The sequence below is a fragment of the Dermacentor silvarum genome, chromosome 10 (assembly GCF_013339745.2).
Source record: "Dermacentor silvarum isolate Dsil-2018 chromosome 10, BIME_Dsil_1.4, whole genome shotgun sequence".
In the NCBI taxonomy this organism is placed as follows: Eukaryota; Metazoa; Arthropoda; class Arachnida; order Ixodida; family Ixodidae; genus Dermacentor; species Dermacentor silvarum.
Window position 1 is genome coordinate 6,480,413 of NC_051163.1, and position 19,036 is coordinate 6,499,448.

At 43.2% G+C, this 19,036-nt stretch overlaps 1 protein-coding gene across 2 annotated transcripts in view; it reads left to right on the forward strand.

The window, feature by feature from the left end:
* Window positions 1–120: 120 nt before the first annotated feature.
* Window positions 121–19,036, forward strand: part of LOC119466267 (copine-8) — a 34,040-nt gene continuing 15,124 nt past the window's right edge. Inside the window, exons 1-12 of one of the 2 annotated variants that reach the window (XM_037726745.2) lie at window positions 121–337; window positions 5,696–5,783; window positions 5,848–5,951; window positions 6,031–6,070; window positions 9,648–9,724; window positions 10,075–10,106; window positions 10,169–10,197; window positions 12,424–12,674; window positions 13,242–13,317; window positions 14,765–14,818; window positions 14,872–14,933; window positions 16,376–16,732. In XM_037726745.2, coding sequence (XP_037582673.1) covers window positions 258–337; window positions 5,696–5,783; window positions 5,848–5,951; window positions 6,031–6,070; window positions 9,648–9,724; window positions 10,075–10,106; window positions 10,169–10,197; window positions 12,424–12,674; window positions 13,242–13,317; window positions 14,765–14,818; window positions 14,872–14,933; window positions 16,376–16,732 — 1,250 coding nt within the window. In that variant the 5' untranslated portion in view covers window positions 121–257. The remainder of the gene's footprint in view (window positions 338–5,695; window positions 5,784–5,847; window positions 5,952–6,030; window positions 6,071–9,647; window positions 9,725–10,074; window positions 10,107–10,168; window positions 10,198–12,423; window positions 12,675–13,241; window positions 13,318–14,764; window positions 14,819–14,871; window positions 14,934–16,375; window positions 16,733–19,036) is intronic. The other variant, XM_049657149.1, reaches the window with a different exon arrangement.

Below are 19,036 nucleotides of genomic sequence, written 5' to 3' on the forward strand. Positions count from 1 at the left end.
TGGTTCTTTACATGGAGTTTTTTTCCTTCCTCCATGGTTCTTTACATGTAGGCCGGGAAAGGCTTGGCTTGACCTGGCTTTGCTTTCGGCGCATCCGTCCGCCGCATGGGATGATGATGAGCGTGATGGTCTTCTCTATCGATCGGTTTGTTCCTGTCGCGCTCTTTAGTTTCGCTTTTAGCTGTCTGATGCTGAATGGTTGTGTTCTCGTCTAATGGGTTGTGCTGAAGTGAAAACGTGCTGAAACGGAGCTCCAAATGGCGAACCCGACCGAGCCGTTCAATCCGGCAGTTGCCTGCGTGCCTGTAGTCAAAGTCGAAATCAGCGTGTCCTGTAGGTGGGTGCGGCAATGCTGTTTGCAGGTCTCTCGGTTATGTGAGGGGGCTTGCCGGAGCCACAGGTGGTTGAAGAGCTCTTGGCCACGGTCATAGTGGCCGCATGCATGCTTTATCCCTCTCGAGATCTCTGCAGGTGTCATACGACCACCGTTGCTCTCGATCTGGCAAAGTTGCCCAAAAGACTTGTTCAGCCTTCCTTCCATATCCAACACTAACCCTAGGTGGTCAAAATTAATGTGAAGGCTCATACTGCGTGCATCACAATCATATAGTTGGTTTGACCGTAAGAACCCAGATGTTTTTTGTAGCACTCGAATACACTCGCAAGACCTAGGTGCTCTGTGCACACAGAGTTTGACGGAAGAACTTCGTGTGTACACACTGAAGCAATAGAAATTTAGCGCGCCAAAACATGCAGGTACAACGCATATGTCGGAATGTATGTAAAGCGAAGCTTTAGTAAAGTTTAATTTAGTGCGTTACAATAATTAACGGCAATGGGTACAGTTTTGTTTACCGGTCTACATCTTATGCAACAAATAATCGGGCACACCCCCATTGGCACATACCGAATCACTAAATAAAAGTAATTAAAGTAAATCAACGAATTCGTGAAATAAATTACAGATCACTAGTGGTTTAGCGATATAGGTGAGGGTACATTATATTTTTGTGTTTTATGTAGGAATCGTATGTAGTGGGACATGCCCATTCCAGAGGGGTGGCGAAGAACTGAGTGGGAAATACTGAGTATTTGAATAAAAAAATCCGTTATAGTTTGTCATTCCCTTAACAGATTGGGGTGTGCTTTCGCGATGCCAGTGAGCTGACATTATTTATGTAGGAAATTAATATAATAATGTAATTATTATCACTCCGGCCTCTGCTTGGTCAGCATAAAAGGGCTGTATAAGCCACTTATATATATCCACAAATATATACACTAAGGTAGCGACCGACCCAACAGCACAGCCAGACAGCCATGCGAAACCATAGAAAGTAGGTAAAAAAAAGCATCGCTTTCAAACTAATCCCTGTAAGGCTCTTATTGGAAGGAACTACAGCTACTATAAACTAAGCAGTGTACTACTATAAAGCTAAGTAGTGTAGTAGTAGCAACAGCACCATGTAAAAGCTAAAGGAGGAGGTGTGCATATTTATAGCGAGAACGTTCCTTTCACCAGTAGTGTCGTAGGAGTGGTAGAAGGCCTAGTATTTGGGCCCAATCGTGCACCTAGTGGATACACTAAAGGTGGCTTGTTGGCAAGCTCCTGTGCCTACTCTTTTTCTTTCTAATCCAAGCACTTATTATAATACGCTAATATCGTACCAACTTTCCTCCTCAGCACACACGCACACGTTTTTTTTTTTTTCTGTAGAATATGAGTTTAATAAAAACTACACTCGCCCACATACTTCTGTAAAACCTCTCTTATTCCGACCTATGTGTAGTTGTGTTCTTTGAAAAGAAAAGTGACGTACCTGCTAAGGGTAGGAGTGAAGGGGAACACCTTGTTGCAGGCACCTTTACTGTCTCACTCAATGTAGACACCTGTGCCCATGCTTTGTAAGAATTATTTTTTTCCAAATCCAAAACGCCAAAGACCTCAAAGATCACTCATTGGCCTGGTTCCCTGCGCACCTTGGAAACATTGAAGGTGCCTCGCTCAACCCCAACGAGGAGGCACACTCGGCTGCACGAGGTTTGACTGACAGTGCGCCGGGTAATGCGTCCTCTCTAGGGCGACCCGAGCCTCTCTGCTCATACAACGAGATATGCAAGCACAATTACTTATCAAGAAGACTTCTGCCTCTGCCGCACTCCTCACTGTGCAGGGCCCAGGCAGTGACTCTCAGACTTCTACAAACCAGCACTTACCCAAGCCCTGCAGCACTGCACACAATGTACCCCGAACGGTTCCCAAGCCCGGACTGCCCCCTGTGTGGTGGTCATGCGGACTTCGAGCATGTCCTGTGGGGCTGCGCATTTGCCGGTCCCCCTTTCACCCAAGAGGAAATGATGATGCTTATTAAGGCCCAGGATCAGACCTCTCAAATCCTGGCAGTCCAGAGGGCCCGCGAGAGGGCCATCAGGTTTGACCTGATGGTCCCCGAGTGGGCCTAGCCAGGTGACGTCGAGTTTACTCGCGTCATTGTGGACCCAATAAAGTTCACTCACTCACTCACTCACTCACTCCAAATTTATACATTTAGTATCTGTCCTGCTGAGTGGCTGATTCTGGCGATGGCAAGGATGCAGCTTTGTGCTTGTCAGTGATGAAAGGCGAAAAAGAAAGATGAGAATTGTCACAATATATACGGCCACGAAAGTAGTTTTGTAGCTTTCTGATACAGTCAAGTGGATGACTAGTTTCCCTTTCAGCATAAGGCTCCTGAACTGGCTTGCAGAGGAAGGGGGAGTTGTCGACCTTCCTGGGTGGTATCTCTCCCAAGCATTGATGCCCAGTGATTTTTCGCTCTAATGGGAACTGGTTTCAACATGACATGGCTAATCGTCATACACTGAATAAATTGTGTATTGTATGTAGATGAGCTGGTGCAGCAACTGACATTGTGATGTGGTGCTGGTGCCATCGTACTGCTTAAGAACTGATTTTTAAAACCATTGGTGTCGCCTTTACAGTGAGGCCTCATATGATGAATTTGATTAGCTGATGAATGAATATCTTTCTGAGGTGCCATTGGCAAACATTTATGCAACATCATTTCATATACATAATTTAGTCAGTGCTTAAAGTCGGGGGGGCCAGCCCCTTCTCCATTTTTTTAGGAGGGGCCCAGCCCCCCTTCGGCAGGTCAACTGTAGCACTGCTGCACTCATTCGACACTGGAGGTGATTTTATTATCAGTGGTGCCTTGTGCGGGGCAATTCTAACATTTCAATTTGCCAATAAATGATTTATTCGGTATTAATCACTAGAGGTCGCCTGGAGGTGAAGGCTGGTCCCCGGCCGGAACATCAGTAAAATTTGGTATTTTTCCTAGGCTACATGCTTCTATTCTTTGACCTGTTTCATTGCCTGATCCTGTTATTCAATGCTTCACTGATGTGTGCGTGTATATGTATGTATATGAGCGTGTGTGAGTGTGCACGTGCTATACTGGTTGCTGCCCTATGAGGCCCCCCCCCCTCCACTGAAGGGAGACTTTAAGCCCTGAATTTAGTGTTGTATTTTGGCAAAGAGTGACAGAGGCCACGTACATTGCATGCTTGGTATACTAAATTCCTCTCTCAAGGAATCAGAGTTAACATGGATGTCGTGATGCCTGGAGACTTCATTTGCATGCAGCAGTAAACAGCAACCTTGGGCAGATTCTAGATTCAAGGACCAGCTGCAGCAACATGTATGTGGCAACAACAGATCATATGTTACTGCTGTCTTTTTACCACATAAAATACACTATCTGGGGGTGTTGCTGTGAGAGATGGGGAACAAAAATAATAGCATATAGTTTTAATTGAATTGCGCAGGGACAAAAAAGCAAACAATTAAATTTGCTAATGGCACATGCTGGCATGAACACAGAAAAAGAAACACTGAGTGAGAGAGAGAGAGAGAAAATGATTTAATGAAAGGCAGGGAGGAAACACTGAGTGTGTGTCTGAATCATCTATACTGTAGCATAAATCTTGTTCTCTAGAGAGGGCTGGCAGGAAAAGAAAGACAAAAACTTATTTTCTTGCTATTCTCACATTTATCAATATTACAAACAATTGCTGAAATGGGTTACAATCTGGTGATTATTTCCACTCGAGTTTGCACGAGCGATTTTTGAGTAATGGAATTTTTAAATTAAATATGAATGTTTGGAAAATTTTGGCTTTGAACACTGAATCAAATTCTAAATATTTGCTTAAGAAACGAAAGAACACACCAATTCAGAGGCAACATAGTGAAGTTCATTAAATAATATTTCACCTAAATTGATGTAAAATGGCCTCAGTTACTCAAAAAAAAAGAAAAAAATTCTGCAGGCACCATCAATGATGATTTTCAATGTAAGCGAATAGCCAAATGCCCCAGGAAATCTATTTGCTTTATTAAAAGAATGCTGCGCTTGATGACATTATATTTGTTGCAGTGAGGAAATCCGGGTAGCATTTGTTGTTTCATTTCTCAATTACGCACAGAACAGAGCTGTTATAACCAGAACATCTCCAGTGGCACTAGTATAAGGGGATAGCAAGTGTTTCTAAAAGAGCCATGACAGCTCCGCAGTGGCCTCTGCGTAAGCACTTTTGTCTTGACCTCCGACCACCAATCACAAAGACTGCTGATAGCGCAAAAGAAAGTTATTCATTTTAAAGCAAGGGAAAATAGTGTCGCTGTATGTTTTAACTCTGCAACTATTGCCTTTCTGTTGTTGGCTCTGTATTTCCACTTGATATGTATTAATAACACACACACTTGGGGTGGCTTCACAATTTTTGTTTTCACGCAGTACACATTAACAGCCATTTTTATCCCATACTATTTAGCTTCAGAAACAAATTTTCGAATTGAATACAACTCAAATAATGTTGATTGTTATAAAATTTTCTAAAATTAACATGCTTATGTTCCACACCATTACTTGCGACAGCTTATAATGTAGGTAGGATCCTGGTTGGGGCCAATGATTGAGTGCAAGAAAGAATAGAAATAGAATCACTGCATTATTCCATCTCTACTGCACACTATTATTCAGGTTCTGTGCACTCTCGCTATGTTTGAATAAACAAAACTGTGTTATCTCATTGCACGACATCAAACCCCGTTGAAATCGGCAGACATTAATGCGAGGGCGATGGATGAGAAGCGTTTAGCCACGTACAAGCACTGATTGCCTGGAGACATCATGGCAAAGGCAAGAGATGGAATTTACAGGTCCTTACTGCTGAAGGGTGTTGGTGAGGATGGAAAGGATGACATTTGCTTGCTGCACGAATTAAAGCAGTGCATCTAGCATCCTCCTTTGTCAGAAACTATACCCTTCTAGGCCTTAAGTGAAGTTGGTTGCAACATCCCACAGACTTTCTTAAGTTGGCCAAAGGTGCTCTGATGGATTGGCAGTGAGTGCCGCACATTCTCCTAGGAAATGCTGTGCATTGGGCCATATGCCGCTCCTGCTGCCGTTTGAACATATGGCTAGAGCCAAATTCTTTGAGGAATGAGTGTGTTAATAATTCATAATATGCTATGTATGTTTTAGGAGGGCACCTTTCTTTTAATAGCTCTAATATGAATTTTTTGAAGGTCAGTGTTGATTCAGCAGAAAGTGTGCCTTGGGCAAGAATGCAATGAAGTCTGGCTAATGTATACACAAGTGCTTGTGCATTAATTTCTGTCTTGCAGGCAACTCAAGCTGAAGGATGTTTTTTCCAAGTCGGACCCTATGTGTGTTTTGTTTATGCGGACTTGCGACACGGACCAGTGGTGGGAGGTAAGCCTTCAACTAGTAGCAGTGCCAATTTTTTTTTTTTTACTCTGGCTTGTTATACTTTCAGGTGGGGCGCACAGAAATGATACGCGACTGCCTTGACCCTGACTTTGTGACAAAGTTCCTAGTGGACTATTACTTTGAGGAGCGTCAGCAGCTTATGTTTAAAGTGTAAGATACCATGCGTAGGTGTGTTTTTGCTTTCCTCAAAAAGGTTTAATATAAACTTATTCTTTCTTTCATCTTGTAGGTATGATGTTGACAGCAAGAGCATAAACCTTCAAAGTCATGTGAGTATTTGTGGTGGGGCTGGAGTATGTGTTTAGAGTTCATGACTAGCAGCTAGCAAAAGATGAATTATGTCAAGCCCAGTGGAAACTTCCACTCTTTCTTCTGACTGCGTGTTCATGCAGCCACAACCACATGATTTTGCATCCACTATTTATGTAGTCCATGTATACAGAGAAGAGTGATATTAAGTGTTTAATGTAGCACATATAACTTGAGAAAAACTTGTTAATTAGTACTTCTGGATTGTTTTGTTGTGTGTTGTTATGAGGAGCATTAACCACTGGGCTCGTGTTGGAGGGGTAAACTGCATTACGAGAAAAATTAAGTGCGGCTACCTACAGATACAAAATCCCCCAGAGTGGGTATGTGCCGCTACCATCGAAGCTCAACACCTACAAAAGATGGTGTTTTATGACTGCCTCATCCTTTGCATTGTGGATCTGTGAGAGCTGCACTGCACTTTTAATGTGAATCATTCTTTGCATCATTCCAGGCACTTTGCTGTAGGCAGGTTACTGTTTTTCCTCATTTTGGGCTTCTTCAATAAAAAGAGATGCATGACCGATGGTGGAATGAAACCTCTGTCTTTGAGCACACCAGTCTAATCATAGGGCCATGATCGTACCCATCTTGTGCCAAAGCCAACTATAGTTATTTTACATGTTTGGCACTTGCATCCCATGCCATTTTCGTGCTTTCTTCCCTCATGGCAGCTAGCACTTCGAGGTGCTGTGTTACCCTGCACTGCCTCGTTGGTTGGCCCACATTGCTCAGTTCTTTCCTTGTATCAACAACGCTACATAGAGGCTGTGCAACATTACAGTAAAACCCCATTGACTCGGAAGTTGTTAAAACCGGAGGAAATTTCGAGATAAGCAGAGTTTTGAGATTAGCAAACTCACAAACATATGAGGCCCTTGTCACGCATAGAGGCTTTTAAAGCTGGCACCAGCAGCAGCTAAATTTCTCGCAAAAGCTAAATACACCAGGAGCATTATTTTGGGTAGATCACTTTTGCGAGATATGTACATCTTGGCATCCGACATGTCAGGCATCTATGAGCAACAGCGATCTTCGCACAGGGCCAAGCAAACGCTGTTGCACGTAGGCACTGACATGTCCAAAGCCTAGTCGCGTGAAATATCGCAAAAGTGCTCGTATCCCAAAAAAGTAATGGACCGGCAATACTGCCCCATGGCCAAGATTTTGTACCCATGCCTTCCGCTCGATTATGTGTCACTCTTTCATCCACCTTTTCTGGCTAATTTATCCCACTGATAACGCGGGCGGAGCGTCGCTATGACTACTGACGAAGCGTGAAAAGAAATGGCATCGGAACAGACAGCACTGCAATATTGCGGCACTGAGCTTGTTATTTAACAAAATACCAAAGCATACGAAACATTCAGCGTAGCTGGCATAGCGTGCAGATCCACATAGAAACACAGAGCACAGCGAACAAGCAAGCTGACGACTCTCTGCATGCACGTGAGCATGCATGTTGTGGAGGTCACGTGTACCTTCTCACGCTCATCGTGCTTTGTCAGGGGTCAGAGGGAGTGCCCAGATTATCAATGAGATCACAGCCGGCCGTGAACAGTGGATGATGAGAGTGGTGTAGAATTTATATAGGATAAGACCGCAAGTTTGTAGCAAACTTGCGGTCTTGTCACTTTTTGGCTATATCGCAGCTGTGCACAAAGTATGGAAACCTTTGGGTGATGACTTTTTCCCGACATTTTCACTGTCCAAATTTCCAGATATCCGAAGCACAGCGCAAAAGCATTTTGAGATAAGCGGTGAAATATAGATGGAGTTGACACCGAGCCAGGAAAAAATTTTGACTTAACTGATATTTTGAGACATCAGAGTTTGAGTTAACAAGGGTTTACTGTATACTGCCCTCATGATCGGCCAGGGGTCATATTCTGAAACAATCAACTTCGGCGATACTATCGCTTTGGCCACGCCTCTGCCAACGGCACGCGTCGATTGGCTAATTTAGCAAAACCGAAATATAAATAGCGTCATCTAGTAGTTCCGGTCTACGTCAATTTGTCATCACAGTTTCGTTGGGTACTCCCGACATATATTGAATTAACGAACACGTCTGTGTCGCACTGTGGCCGATACACTCAAAAACAACACACCGGAGCCGCTGTGCACTCACACGGTGTGCTCTCTCGTGCGTTGTGAAGCATTCGGGAGTGCGTGTTGGCAGTGCATGCTGACATCACGGGTGAGTAGCTGGTTGAATTATTGAACATGACTATCGCCGAGGTGATAGTATTGCGTTTTAGAATACGGCCCCTGGGTTGAACATGCTTTAACATTTCTTCACTGGAGTACAAATGCCATCGTTGTTTTAGCATAGATAACCTGACATAGACATAGGCACATACAATTGTGTAACACTTGGTTGCAAATGCCATCGCAATCTGTGTTTCTCTCGTATACACCCATCCACTACCTATGGAGAAACCAACGATCAGCATGTTGTGAAATTGCTTCGAATGACCGGAGTAGAAACCATGCTGTCACCGTTGTACAATGATCGTTGCTATCTTGCTGCTGTTGTCAGACAGACATTCGTATAACACACCCAAAGGCTCACCTTACACAAACACATTGGTCCACCTGGTATTGCATTACCAAACCCCGGACAACGTATTAATAGCCAGCTTCCTGAAAAATGCTTTTTCACAACATTGAATCCCACAGTGTGTGTGATGTGCATAATTTTTTTCTTTTCCTCGAGTGAATATGGTGAGAGCCTTACGAGAAGGGTGAGGTAGTCAAGACAAAAACAAAGCAAATGGAATTAAAGCCGAATGAGGCAAAGACACCTGTTTTTCAAAAACTGCAGATGAATCGCTTCTTGACTTCTGATTCCATAGAGATAGCTAACATCAGGTTTTTGGCAAGGACGGGACACAAGACCGATGATGCTGTGGGCTCAATAAATGGTATCAAATTTTGTAGTTTGTAAATATACATATATGACAGATATTCTGCATACTTTTCATCCCCATTACACTAAATGGGACAGTAAAGACAAACACTAAATTAATTTTGAGTGATATTCAAGGCTCTACTTTCATTAATATTGCTATTCTAGATTGATTATTAGAAGCGACCATAAAAATGAAAGGTAAATTTTCTCAATTTCATGGTAAAACACCAGAACCGTGGTAAAACGGTGTGTTGTCCCAGATTTGAAGTATTTTATTTTACCCATTGTGGATCGGTAAAATTTCCTGAAACTGGCTAAGTTGTTTTTGTCTCTTTTAGAACACGATGTAGTTGATCTTTATCAATAAATATTTAACTAGGCTGCACCAAATGCCGTTCAAATCCATAATTTAATGGCAAGCTCGTGTGAGAACTCTTTTCATTTTTTGGGGGCATTTTCTTTTCTTCTCTCTAGTGACTTTTTTCTTTTTGGTATTGTAGAAGGGTAATTTACGAATACAGCTGAAATCAATTTTTTTAGTGTCCTTTTGACGGTGTTTGTGATGCACTGTAAATCAGCCATGCAGCACGCATTGTTGATGTGAAGCCATTTGCATGCTCCAGGATTTCCTTGGCCAGGTGAACTGCACGCTGGGAGAACTCGTCGCCTACCAAGGCACGCAGGTCAAGCTCCAGCTGTCGTAAGTTCTGTCACCTGACCTTGCCTTTGCGTGCGCACAGTTTGATACAAAACATAGTGCTGCTGACACAAGCATTTGTTCAAGCTGCTGGTATGGCAGTCCAGCTAACATATGAATGATGGGTAACAATAATTGTTCTTGCAGCAGCTGTTGTGGGAGCTTTCTAGGCACATTCATGATATTGCCATATGTCGTAGGTTGTAGTACACTTCTGTAATGATCAGCATCATCATTATGCCATTATAAGAAAGATGACGTACAACAGTATAGGTGAAAATTTTAAGTAAATGGAGCAACTCTTAAACTGGCTGTTTAATTTATGTCAAGTAATGCTTGCTAATCATTTCCAGGGGACTCCCAGGCAACTGTGGCACCATCTTATGTGAGTCTTCGCTGTAAGGGCCCAGCATTGTGGCCACTGTACAGCCTGTGTCTCCCTTTCAGTGACCGTTGAGGAAGTCCTTGACTGTAAGGTAAGAAGGCTTTGTGCCGCATGTTTTTGCTGCACTAAATGTACTAAGGGAAGCACACATTCAGTAATGGGCTCTAATTACTTTTGGAATTGTTGAAGGAAGGTGTGTGTCACAGATAATTACTATTAATGCAATTAGCATTCTTTGGGAGCTTCACACAGTAGTCTGTCTGTCTGTCTGTCTGTATGTATTTAACTTCTTTCAAACCAACTTGGGTCAAGTCTAGGGTCTAATGGGTAGAGCATCAAGCTGCTGTGCTAAGGAAACCAAACTCAAAACCAACCATCGGACCAACTTGGGTCACTGGATATATGACAGTGGGGTATGTACCCCTCTTCAGTGAACCTCTTTGAAGCCAACTTGGGTCAGTAGGTACGTGCTGCTTTTCAGTGACAAACAAAAAGATTGTTTGTCTTCTCCGGTGCTGGGCAGTATCGAATCGGTGTTATATGTATTCAGACAATCTTTTCTAAATACTATATATTCAGACATGCACCACGCATGGACTTCATGGCACTGTTTCTAGATGACACAGTATGTCCAGACGTAAGGATCCCAGCTGCATTGCATGCCTCATGCATGACACCTTTCAGCGGTGGCTCTGAGACAGAGCTCTGAGTACTTTTTCTCCGAAGCCAAAAGTTTTCCTCAGGTACATGGATGATCGCTTCTGTATCGTGAAGGAGTCGCAAGTCGAAAACCTGCAGAGCCATTTAAATTCCATAGACCCGGATATACAGTTCACGTCGAAGCGCGAACAAAACGGATCGTTACCATTCCTAGATGTACAAGTTACACGAACCAACGGCAATCTAAAATTTTCAGTCTACCGAAAACCAACCCACACAGGCCGCTACCTACACTTCGCATCCAACCATCCGGCAAACCACAAGGCATCGGTCGTAAATTCTTTATTGAAAAGAGTCGAAACTCATTGCACATTGGAATCAGATCAAAAGAAAGAAAGGAGAACGGTTCTCAACGAACTCAAAAGGAATGGCTATACAACGAAATTCATTCGAAAAACAACCCGTCAACAAACAAGAAAAAACAAACTACGTGACCTCCAACCGTTGACTCCCCCTCGACCACAGAAACGAGTGTCCATCCCATACGTCAAAGGTACCAGCGAAGCTCTCAGCCGAATATTGAAAAAAGAAGGCCTCAAAGTCGCGCATAAACTGATGAACACTTTGAATATCCTCATTCCTAAACCAAAAGACCGTCCACCAAAAGAAAAAGCTCAAGGCGTCGTCTATAAGATCAGCTGTGCCGACTGTCCGGCGTCGTACATCGGGGAAACCAAAAATCTAAAAGAAAGAATCAGACAACATGAAAACGACGTCAGAACATTCAACCGAATACGCTGCGCCGTCGCCGAACATTCCGAAGACGCCGACCACAAGATTTCTTTCCAAGAAACCCAAATCCTTCAAACAGAGACAAACTGGCGAAAAAGGCTACTACTGGAGTCTTGGCACATTCAGAACACGGCGGGTAATATAAACCGCGTGAAGGGCATTCTTCCTTCTTTGTATGTTCATGGCCTTGCAGACGCAACGAAGGGAAGAAAGGACCCCCCGCTCTAGGTCAGCAACACCAAAACAACTCGTCCCCCCCCCCTGTCCCTCGTCAACGCATTCCCGCGACTAAAGGGCGCCCAGCATCGGTCAACCCAGCCGACCAGCGACGCCGAAGCCCCCCCCACCCCACCCCCACCACCTATTTTGTCTGTCTAGAACAGGTGCCCTGCCAAGTGTCTCCGCACCTTACGCTCTCTCCCCCTTCCTCTCCTTTGTTACGACGGACCTTTTAAAAGCGGCACACCGCCACCTCCGAAGAATACCCCCTGAAGAAGGAGCCGAATTGGTTCCGAAACGTCGGGCTAGTAAATTACCTTATTTGGTTGGAGTCAATCTCTAAGTCTTACTTACTTTATGGTATGAGAACACATTGAAGACAACATAATGTGCTAATGTGCGTGTGGGAAAGACTGTAAAAGACAAGCGCAGGACTGCAAAGTCCTTGAAAGGGCAGAGGTCATTGACATCCTTGTCACTTTGCAGGCTGCAAGCACTTATTTTAAGAGCAATTAGGATAAAAAAAAAAAAAGGGATGCGTGGGCATTGTTGGCTGTAGATGCAAATTACAGGTGGTAGTACTGTCACAATATTAAAACTGCCAAGAAGCGATGAGCTTTGATCCGTTGTTGGCTGTCTTCTGCAGCGGATGGTCGACATGCAGTGGCAGGGAAAAAAGCTGGACAAGAAGGACTGGTTCGGCAAGTCGGACCCTTTTCTGGAGTTCTACCGTGTCAGCGAAGACAACAGTTACACAGCTGTGTTTCGTACTGAGGTGGTCAAAAGGAAACTGAACCCAACATGGCGTCCATTTACCATCCAGATGCAACAGCTGAGCGGTGGTGATCAGGACCGCACCATACGGGTGGCCTGCTACGACTGGGATTTAGGCGGAGGGTGAGTAGCTGTGGCATTTAACAACCAATTACAACTAAATTTTACTATGGCTAAGTTTGTTACAGATGAGTAGTATATACCACTGAAACAGTCTTGGCAAAGCTGCATGGCTGTTAGTTGTATAGTGTTCTTGTTAGCAGCCTTTAAACAGCGCCTGAGCAGACGACACATTCACCTGCTGCTTGTTGCTAAGATGCAAGTCTCATCATACCGCCTTCAGGATTGTTGAGCACGCCGCGAACAGAGCCACGATCGCTTCCTCATCTCAGAAGTCTTGCCAAGGCGCCATGCATCTAAGTCATGTGTCACTTACGACAAGTGACAATTGCAGCGTTTCTCTTTTATATTTGGCACCAAAAATGGTTATTTTTTGTGACCTTTTTGTAACATTTCCTCTTATATTTTAGACATCAAATTTTGCATGAAGGCTCATCTATACTTACACTATATTAATTTATAGGCCTTTTAAGCAGTCTAAAATCAGTTTGAAGTTGGTCTTTAACAGCCTGATGTTTGGCCTTGTTGCATTGCTGCTCAGCATGCTGAGCATACTTGTGCTCCTTGCAGCCACGACCTCATTGGGGAGTTCCACACCAACGTGCGCACCCTCTCTGAGGGGCCAGGCCCAGCAAACGATTATGAGGTACTTTCTCTCCTGCCATATACGTACAGGAGCGATTCTCAGTTGTGTGCAATTGCCCTCAAAGGTATTCAAAGCATGAAAACTGAAAAGCATACATATATCATTTGTGGCATTAGCAATCAGCCTAGATTTAAAAACTGCACTGCATAGGAGGCACGTTCCTGGGCATGATGCTCAGCTAACTAGCAGAGCACAAGCTGGTATATCAATAGAGTTGGTATTTTAACTCTAGAGGGAAATTTGGGTGTAAAAAGTAGCAACTCCAAAAGCACTGCCATGATAATTGCTACCTCTCATTTTTACATGACACTAAAAATATTCAAAGTATGATAATATTGTGATAAATATTCGCACGCACATATGGACAATGTTAAAAGTTGATTGCATATATTTTCAGAAAAGTTCGATGGCTATTTATAATAGTTTGATGCAAAACTTTTGGTGAGTGAAAGAATGCGTTTGCTGGCACCTGAACTAGATGGGGCCACCATATATGGCTCAGGGTCGCTTTGATTGTGCATCTCATCTGAATCGCATCACACTGTCTGCGCCTGCACAGAGTAGCAATATGGTGGCGCCCGTGCGGATACCGATCTCAGTGCATGGGTGCTGTGGGGAGCTGGGTATATTATAGCTTCATTGTCTTAGCTAAAAATGGTAAAAAAAAAAAAAAAAAAAAAAAACGATTTCAGGGTCAGTCAGAGGCAGTTACTTAAAAACGAGTTTGGCAATTTAGCAAAAGCATACATTCAGTGTAAATTAAACTAATAGTACTAGTGGTGTAGATTTACCCCCAAATATTTTGATGGGGTACAATGCGTTAATTGTAGAATGATAGGCCTTCAAATTTGTCAAATTGCAAGTCCTTAAAATACTCTTTTCCACCATTAGTGATATAAGAATTTTTTTTTTCAAGAAATCCGTGCCAAGTTTCACGATACAAAGGTTGATTCCTTTCTACAGAGGCATTTTCCCACCTCACATAAAAGTTTTGCTGAAAACTAAAAATAGTTGGGACCCCGCTTAGTCTTTCCATATCTGAACACGCCCACTAGGCTTCACTGAAAAAAACGAAAAGTTTTGCAAGATACTCAGTCTTGTGTAATGACAGTGCAACTGATAGAACAATTATATATGAACACTGTCCTGCAACATGTTTGTGTTGTCTTAATTGTCCATGTCTTTTGTTCTGCGGCCATTATTTCTAAGAATTATGGGCTCACCTATGCCTCTGCACTTGTGCACTTTTGAGGGCTGCAGTCTTCTAACAATAGAACAGCCATGCCAGCATGCAGTCTACATCGCACGTGCAAAATGATCAAGGTTTTTCCTCATGAAATGGTAAAGCAGGACAGCTGTGTGTGTAGAGCTTAGATAATTTGCAACAACATGCTTTCTATTTGAATGATTGAAACAAATGCTTTCACATGGGCACTCTCGGTTGCAGCTTATCAACAAGAACAAGCAGGCCAGAAAAAAAAGCTACAAGAATTCGGGTTTGGTGAGTCGACCACAGTGGTGAGTTGCATCAGTACACTCATCACACTCTTGCAGGTGAAGTTGGTGTCCATTTTGATCAGAGAACAGTCCACATTCCTCGATTACATTCGTGGCGGGTGAGTGCTGTTACCTTCATATGCAAAATTGCACAACTCTTATGTACAGTGGCTGTACTTTCACATCAGCCCCCGACTGTAATATAAATGGCAGAAAGTTGGCAATATAGATCAAAGAGAAAGCATAGATGGCTGATATTCTAGTTCATTAATAGGAAAAGACGCAGTTGTGAAGGAGATGTAATGTGCAGTACAGATAATTCTGCTGGTTTGTTAGAGTAACAGGATAGATGCAAAGTCGAGGGTAATGAGGATGGCAAGATGGCAGATCTGTTCCGCAGAAACCCTGTGCGCTATTCCACGATACCATTCTGATTCCTGTTATTTTTATTACTTTTCTAAAAACATAATATTTATAGTCATGTATTTATACTTATGTTCCCTTTGCATTCTATGTCCCATTTTCTTTACTTCTATTTTATTGCCAACTTTCCTCTCTCCTATCTTTTCTCTTAGCCTGTATCTTTCCCACGACTGCAGGGCAATTCAAGTGTCCACCAGGAAGTGAGACAGTTCTACAGGGGTCACACTGTGCAATTTTGATCACAATCGAGCCTGACAGGGATCGAATTTTGTGGTCGCGATTGGCTACTTTGTGAAAGCTGCAGGAGGGAGCCAATTGCTTCTGAGAATTTCAATTCAAATTGTGCTCGATCACAATCAATAGAGTGCTATTAGACACCGGTATACCAATGCTTTGGCCCTTCATTTCCTTCCTGCTTTTGTTCATTGTTCAATAAACTACTGCTCCTACTACTGTGGAATGAATACATGCCCGAACTGAATCTCTTTAGCTGGTTGCTCTATTTTTTACTTTGATACCTGTTATTGGCTCATCCCTGGCTTTAGTGATATTGTAGAGATAAGAAGTCATAATTTAAGTCAGCTTGAGGCTCAATTTTCTGACCTTTTCAAGCAGCTACAGTCACTGCATTTAGTGCTACGAGACACCAAGAAAAGGATGACATTGTTAGTATCATTCGTACCTGCTGGTGCACTTGATGCAAAGGACATAAATTGGGAAAATCAGCAGCAGTATATGTACTTGTCAACTAATTCACCTCTTGCTGCCATACCTGGTATCCTCTTGGTTAGCTCAGTTACCACACATGTTCTCATTGAAGCTTTGTGCACCTTTTTAGGTGGGTGCCAACTTTTCCATTCAATTTCAATTAGTGTGACTTCATTGTGTTTGTGCAGGCGCATGCATATATGCTTAGAAGTAGACCTATGAGTGTTTCATCCTTTAATGCCCTGCCTACACTTTGGAAGAAATGAACCATTCATCTGTCTGTGCTGTGAGCTACATCAGCTGGCAAGCAACCACACCAAAACCATTAGGTTCATCACATACCTTCACTTTTTCATGTCACTTGTTTCCAGTACAAAGTACAATTCTTGTCAGTCCAGTTCTTCCATAATCTGCCTTTTGGGGATTGCAGATTGCAGATGCACTTCACGGTGGCCGTGGACTTCACGGCGTCCAATGGGGACCCTCGAGACCCCGCGTCTCTGCACTTCCTGGATCCAATGCGACCCAATGCATACGCGATGGCCATTCGGGCGGTGGGAGAGGTGATCCAGGACTATGACTCGGACAAGATGTTCCCTGCTCTGGGGTTTGGAGCACGCCTGCCACCTGATGGGCGTGTGTCGCACGAGTTCTTCCTCAACGGCAGCTCCACAGACCCGTACTGTGCCGGCATACAGGGTGTTCTGGAAGCCTACCAGAGGACCCTCCAGTCTGTTCAGCTGTATGGTCCCACCAACTTTGCACCAGTTGTCAACCACGTGGCAAAGTAAGTCTTACTGCCCTCATGTAAGAAATCTGTAGAGGTCTGGGTTGATGGATGAGTGATAAGTTTAATTGTGAAAGTGTTTGGAAAAGGAGCACCAGATGAAGTGATCTGAAGAGTGATTGACAGTTAGGACTCAGTCAAGAAACATGGGAGGGGTGCATTAAATAAATAAATAAATGGAAAAGCAACAATGAGCACAATTTAATTAATTGCTGAAAAGAAGAAGAAAAGCATTTTATTCATTCACTCGTGTAAATAAACATCTACAAAATATACAGGAGGAGGTCCCAAAGTTCTGGGCTGTACAGGGACCTCCTATACAAAGTTTAAGAAACAAATCAGGTTAATGCAATTTCAGCAAAAAGGTAAGGTTGTTAGCAACTACTAACTGAACAGAGAAAGTGAACTGAAACATAATAGTATAACATTACATAATATGACGTTATACAGAACTAATGATTGAAAATTTAATAGATCATACAGAGCACAATGAATGAGATTGGAGTAAAATAATCACAAGTAGGAGCAAGAATGAAAATATTTATCTCTTCTAGAACTACCTATACTAGTAAACTGCTTTATGTTAATTGGCACAGTGTTCCAGAAGGACAGCACCGTGAAGGAAGAGCTGAATTTTCCATTATTTATTCTAATTTTAGGCAATAAGAAGTTATTAGCTGATGCAAAGCGAGTTGGTATTGTGCTTAACAAGGTGTTCCATGTTAAAAATAATTGAGGGAATGTTTGATTGAAGGGAGTTGCAAACAAGGATTGCCATGTTCAATTTATATAGCTTAAGAATTGTGAGGTAGTGATGCTTTTGCAAAATGAGCTAAATCGGGGTGATCGCAAAGTAATGCAAATGGCCTGATGTTGAACGTACTGTAAATGGGTCATTTGAGGGGGATATGCGGTAGGTGAAGGAATGCAGTAGGTTAAGTGGCTGTGAATGAACGCGTGATAGAGAGAAAGCAAGGATTTTAGGCTGAAGTTTGTAAGTATACTTTTATAAGCTTCCTAATACCATATGCAATTTGTTTGCTTTAGATGTGCGATATGACAAATGTGCTTCAGGTTAAAATCAAGGACAACCCCCAAAAATCTACAATAATTAGTAGCCTTGATGGGGTTATTATTGTGGGTTATGGTTGGAAAATCTTTGACCTTCTTTTGAGTGGAATGAAGTACCCTGAAGACTGTTTTACTGGGGTTAATTTCCAAGGAGTTATGATGGCACTAGTGAATATTCTTTTAAAGATCAGTATTTAGCTTACAAGTTAGGCAATCAGTTAAGGTGTCAGCAATGAGAATTGTAGTGTCATCCGCATAGAGGTAAGGTTCACAGTGCGAAAGATGGGGAAGTTGGTTGTTTGTATACATAGTGAGAAGTAATGGACCAACTATTGATCCCTGCGAAACTCTCTTACTGATGAAATTAAAGGGGCCCTGAACCACTTTTTATTTAAGTTGAGAAATGCATTTGAAGTTAAAGTAGACTATTTCAGAAATACTTAGCCCCAAAAAGTACTTAATGCATTCAGCAGAAGTGCTGTTATTGGAAATCAAAGGTCTCTTTCGTGGTGCTCCTGCTCCTTCTTCAATGCCTTGCACTGCGAAGGCCACGGCGGAGGGCGGAGTGCCCACAATTCTCTACCTCTTGAACGTCACCGTGGCGCGCAGTTCAAATTTAATTTTGGATGGTCACGTAGATGCCACTATTTCATATTTTGGAGCCTACAATGCCCCAAACGTGGTTTTCCTCAGCGAGCCGCAGTGCGCTGAGCCAGTGGACTCGTCGCGGCACCCTGCAGTGGCCACAGTATCTACACTATGTAGCAGCTACATGCAACTGTAGTGCGCATGCGCAGTGTTTGCTTTATGCATGGCAGGGCTTGAGTGAGTGCTCACTCTCATGTGCTCCAGCCTGGCCGTGCTACGTGATTCGGACCAGCTTTGTCGTGCACCAGCTTGACTGATGGATAGTAGCCACATCCAATTTGCACATTTTGAAGCACTATCAATAGCTCAATACGACGCAAAGTCTGCAAAGGTGTCTAACCAGGAGCGCCCAAGAGTGAGTGCGCACGCGCTGGCAAGCGTGTGTGTAGTCTGACCTTAAGTGTCGCATGGTTCGAGGCTAGTTGAGTGTTCAAAACTATTTGAAACTAGCTGGACCCAACGGCCAAGGTCCACCTAAATAGGTCACGAAGCTTGGAACGAAAAGCGTGCCAAAACCTATCGCCAAAGATATCAGTTAGTGGTGCACGGTTGACGCACGACTAGGTGAGGAGGGGACAAACACTG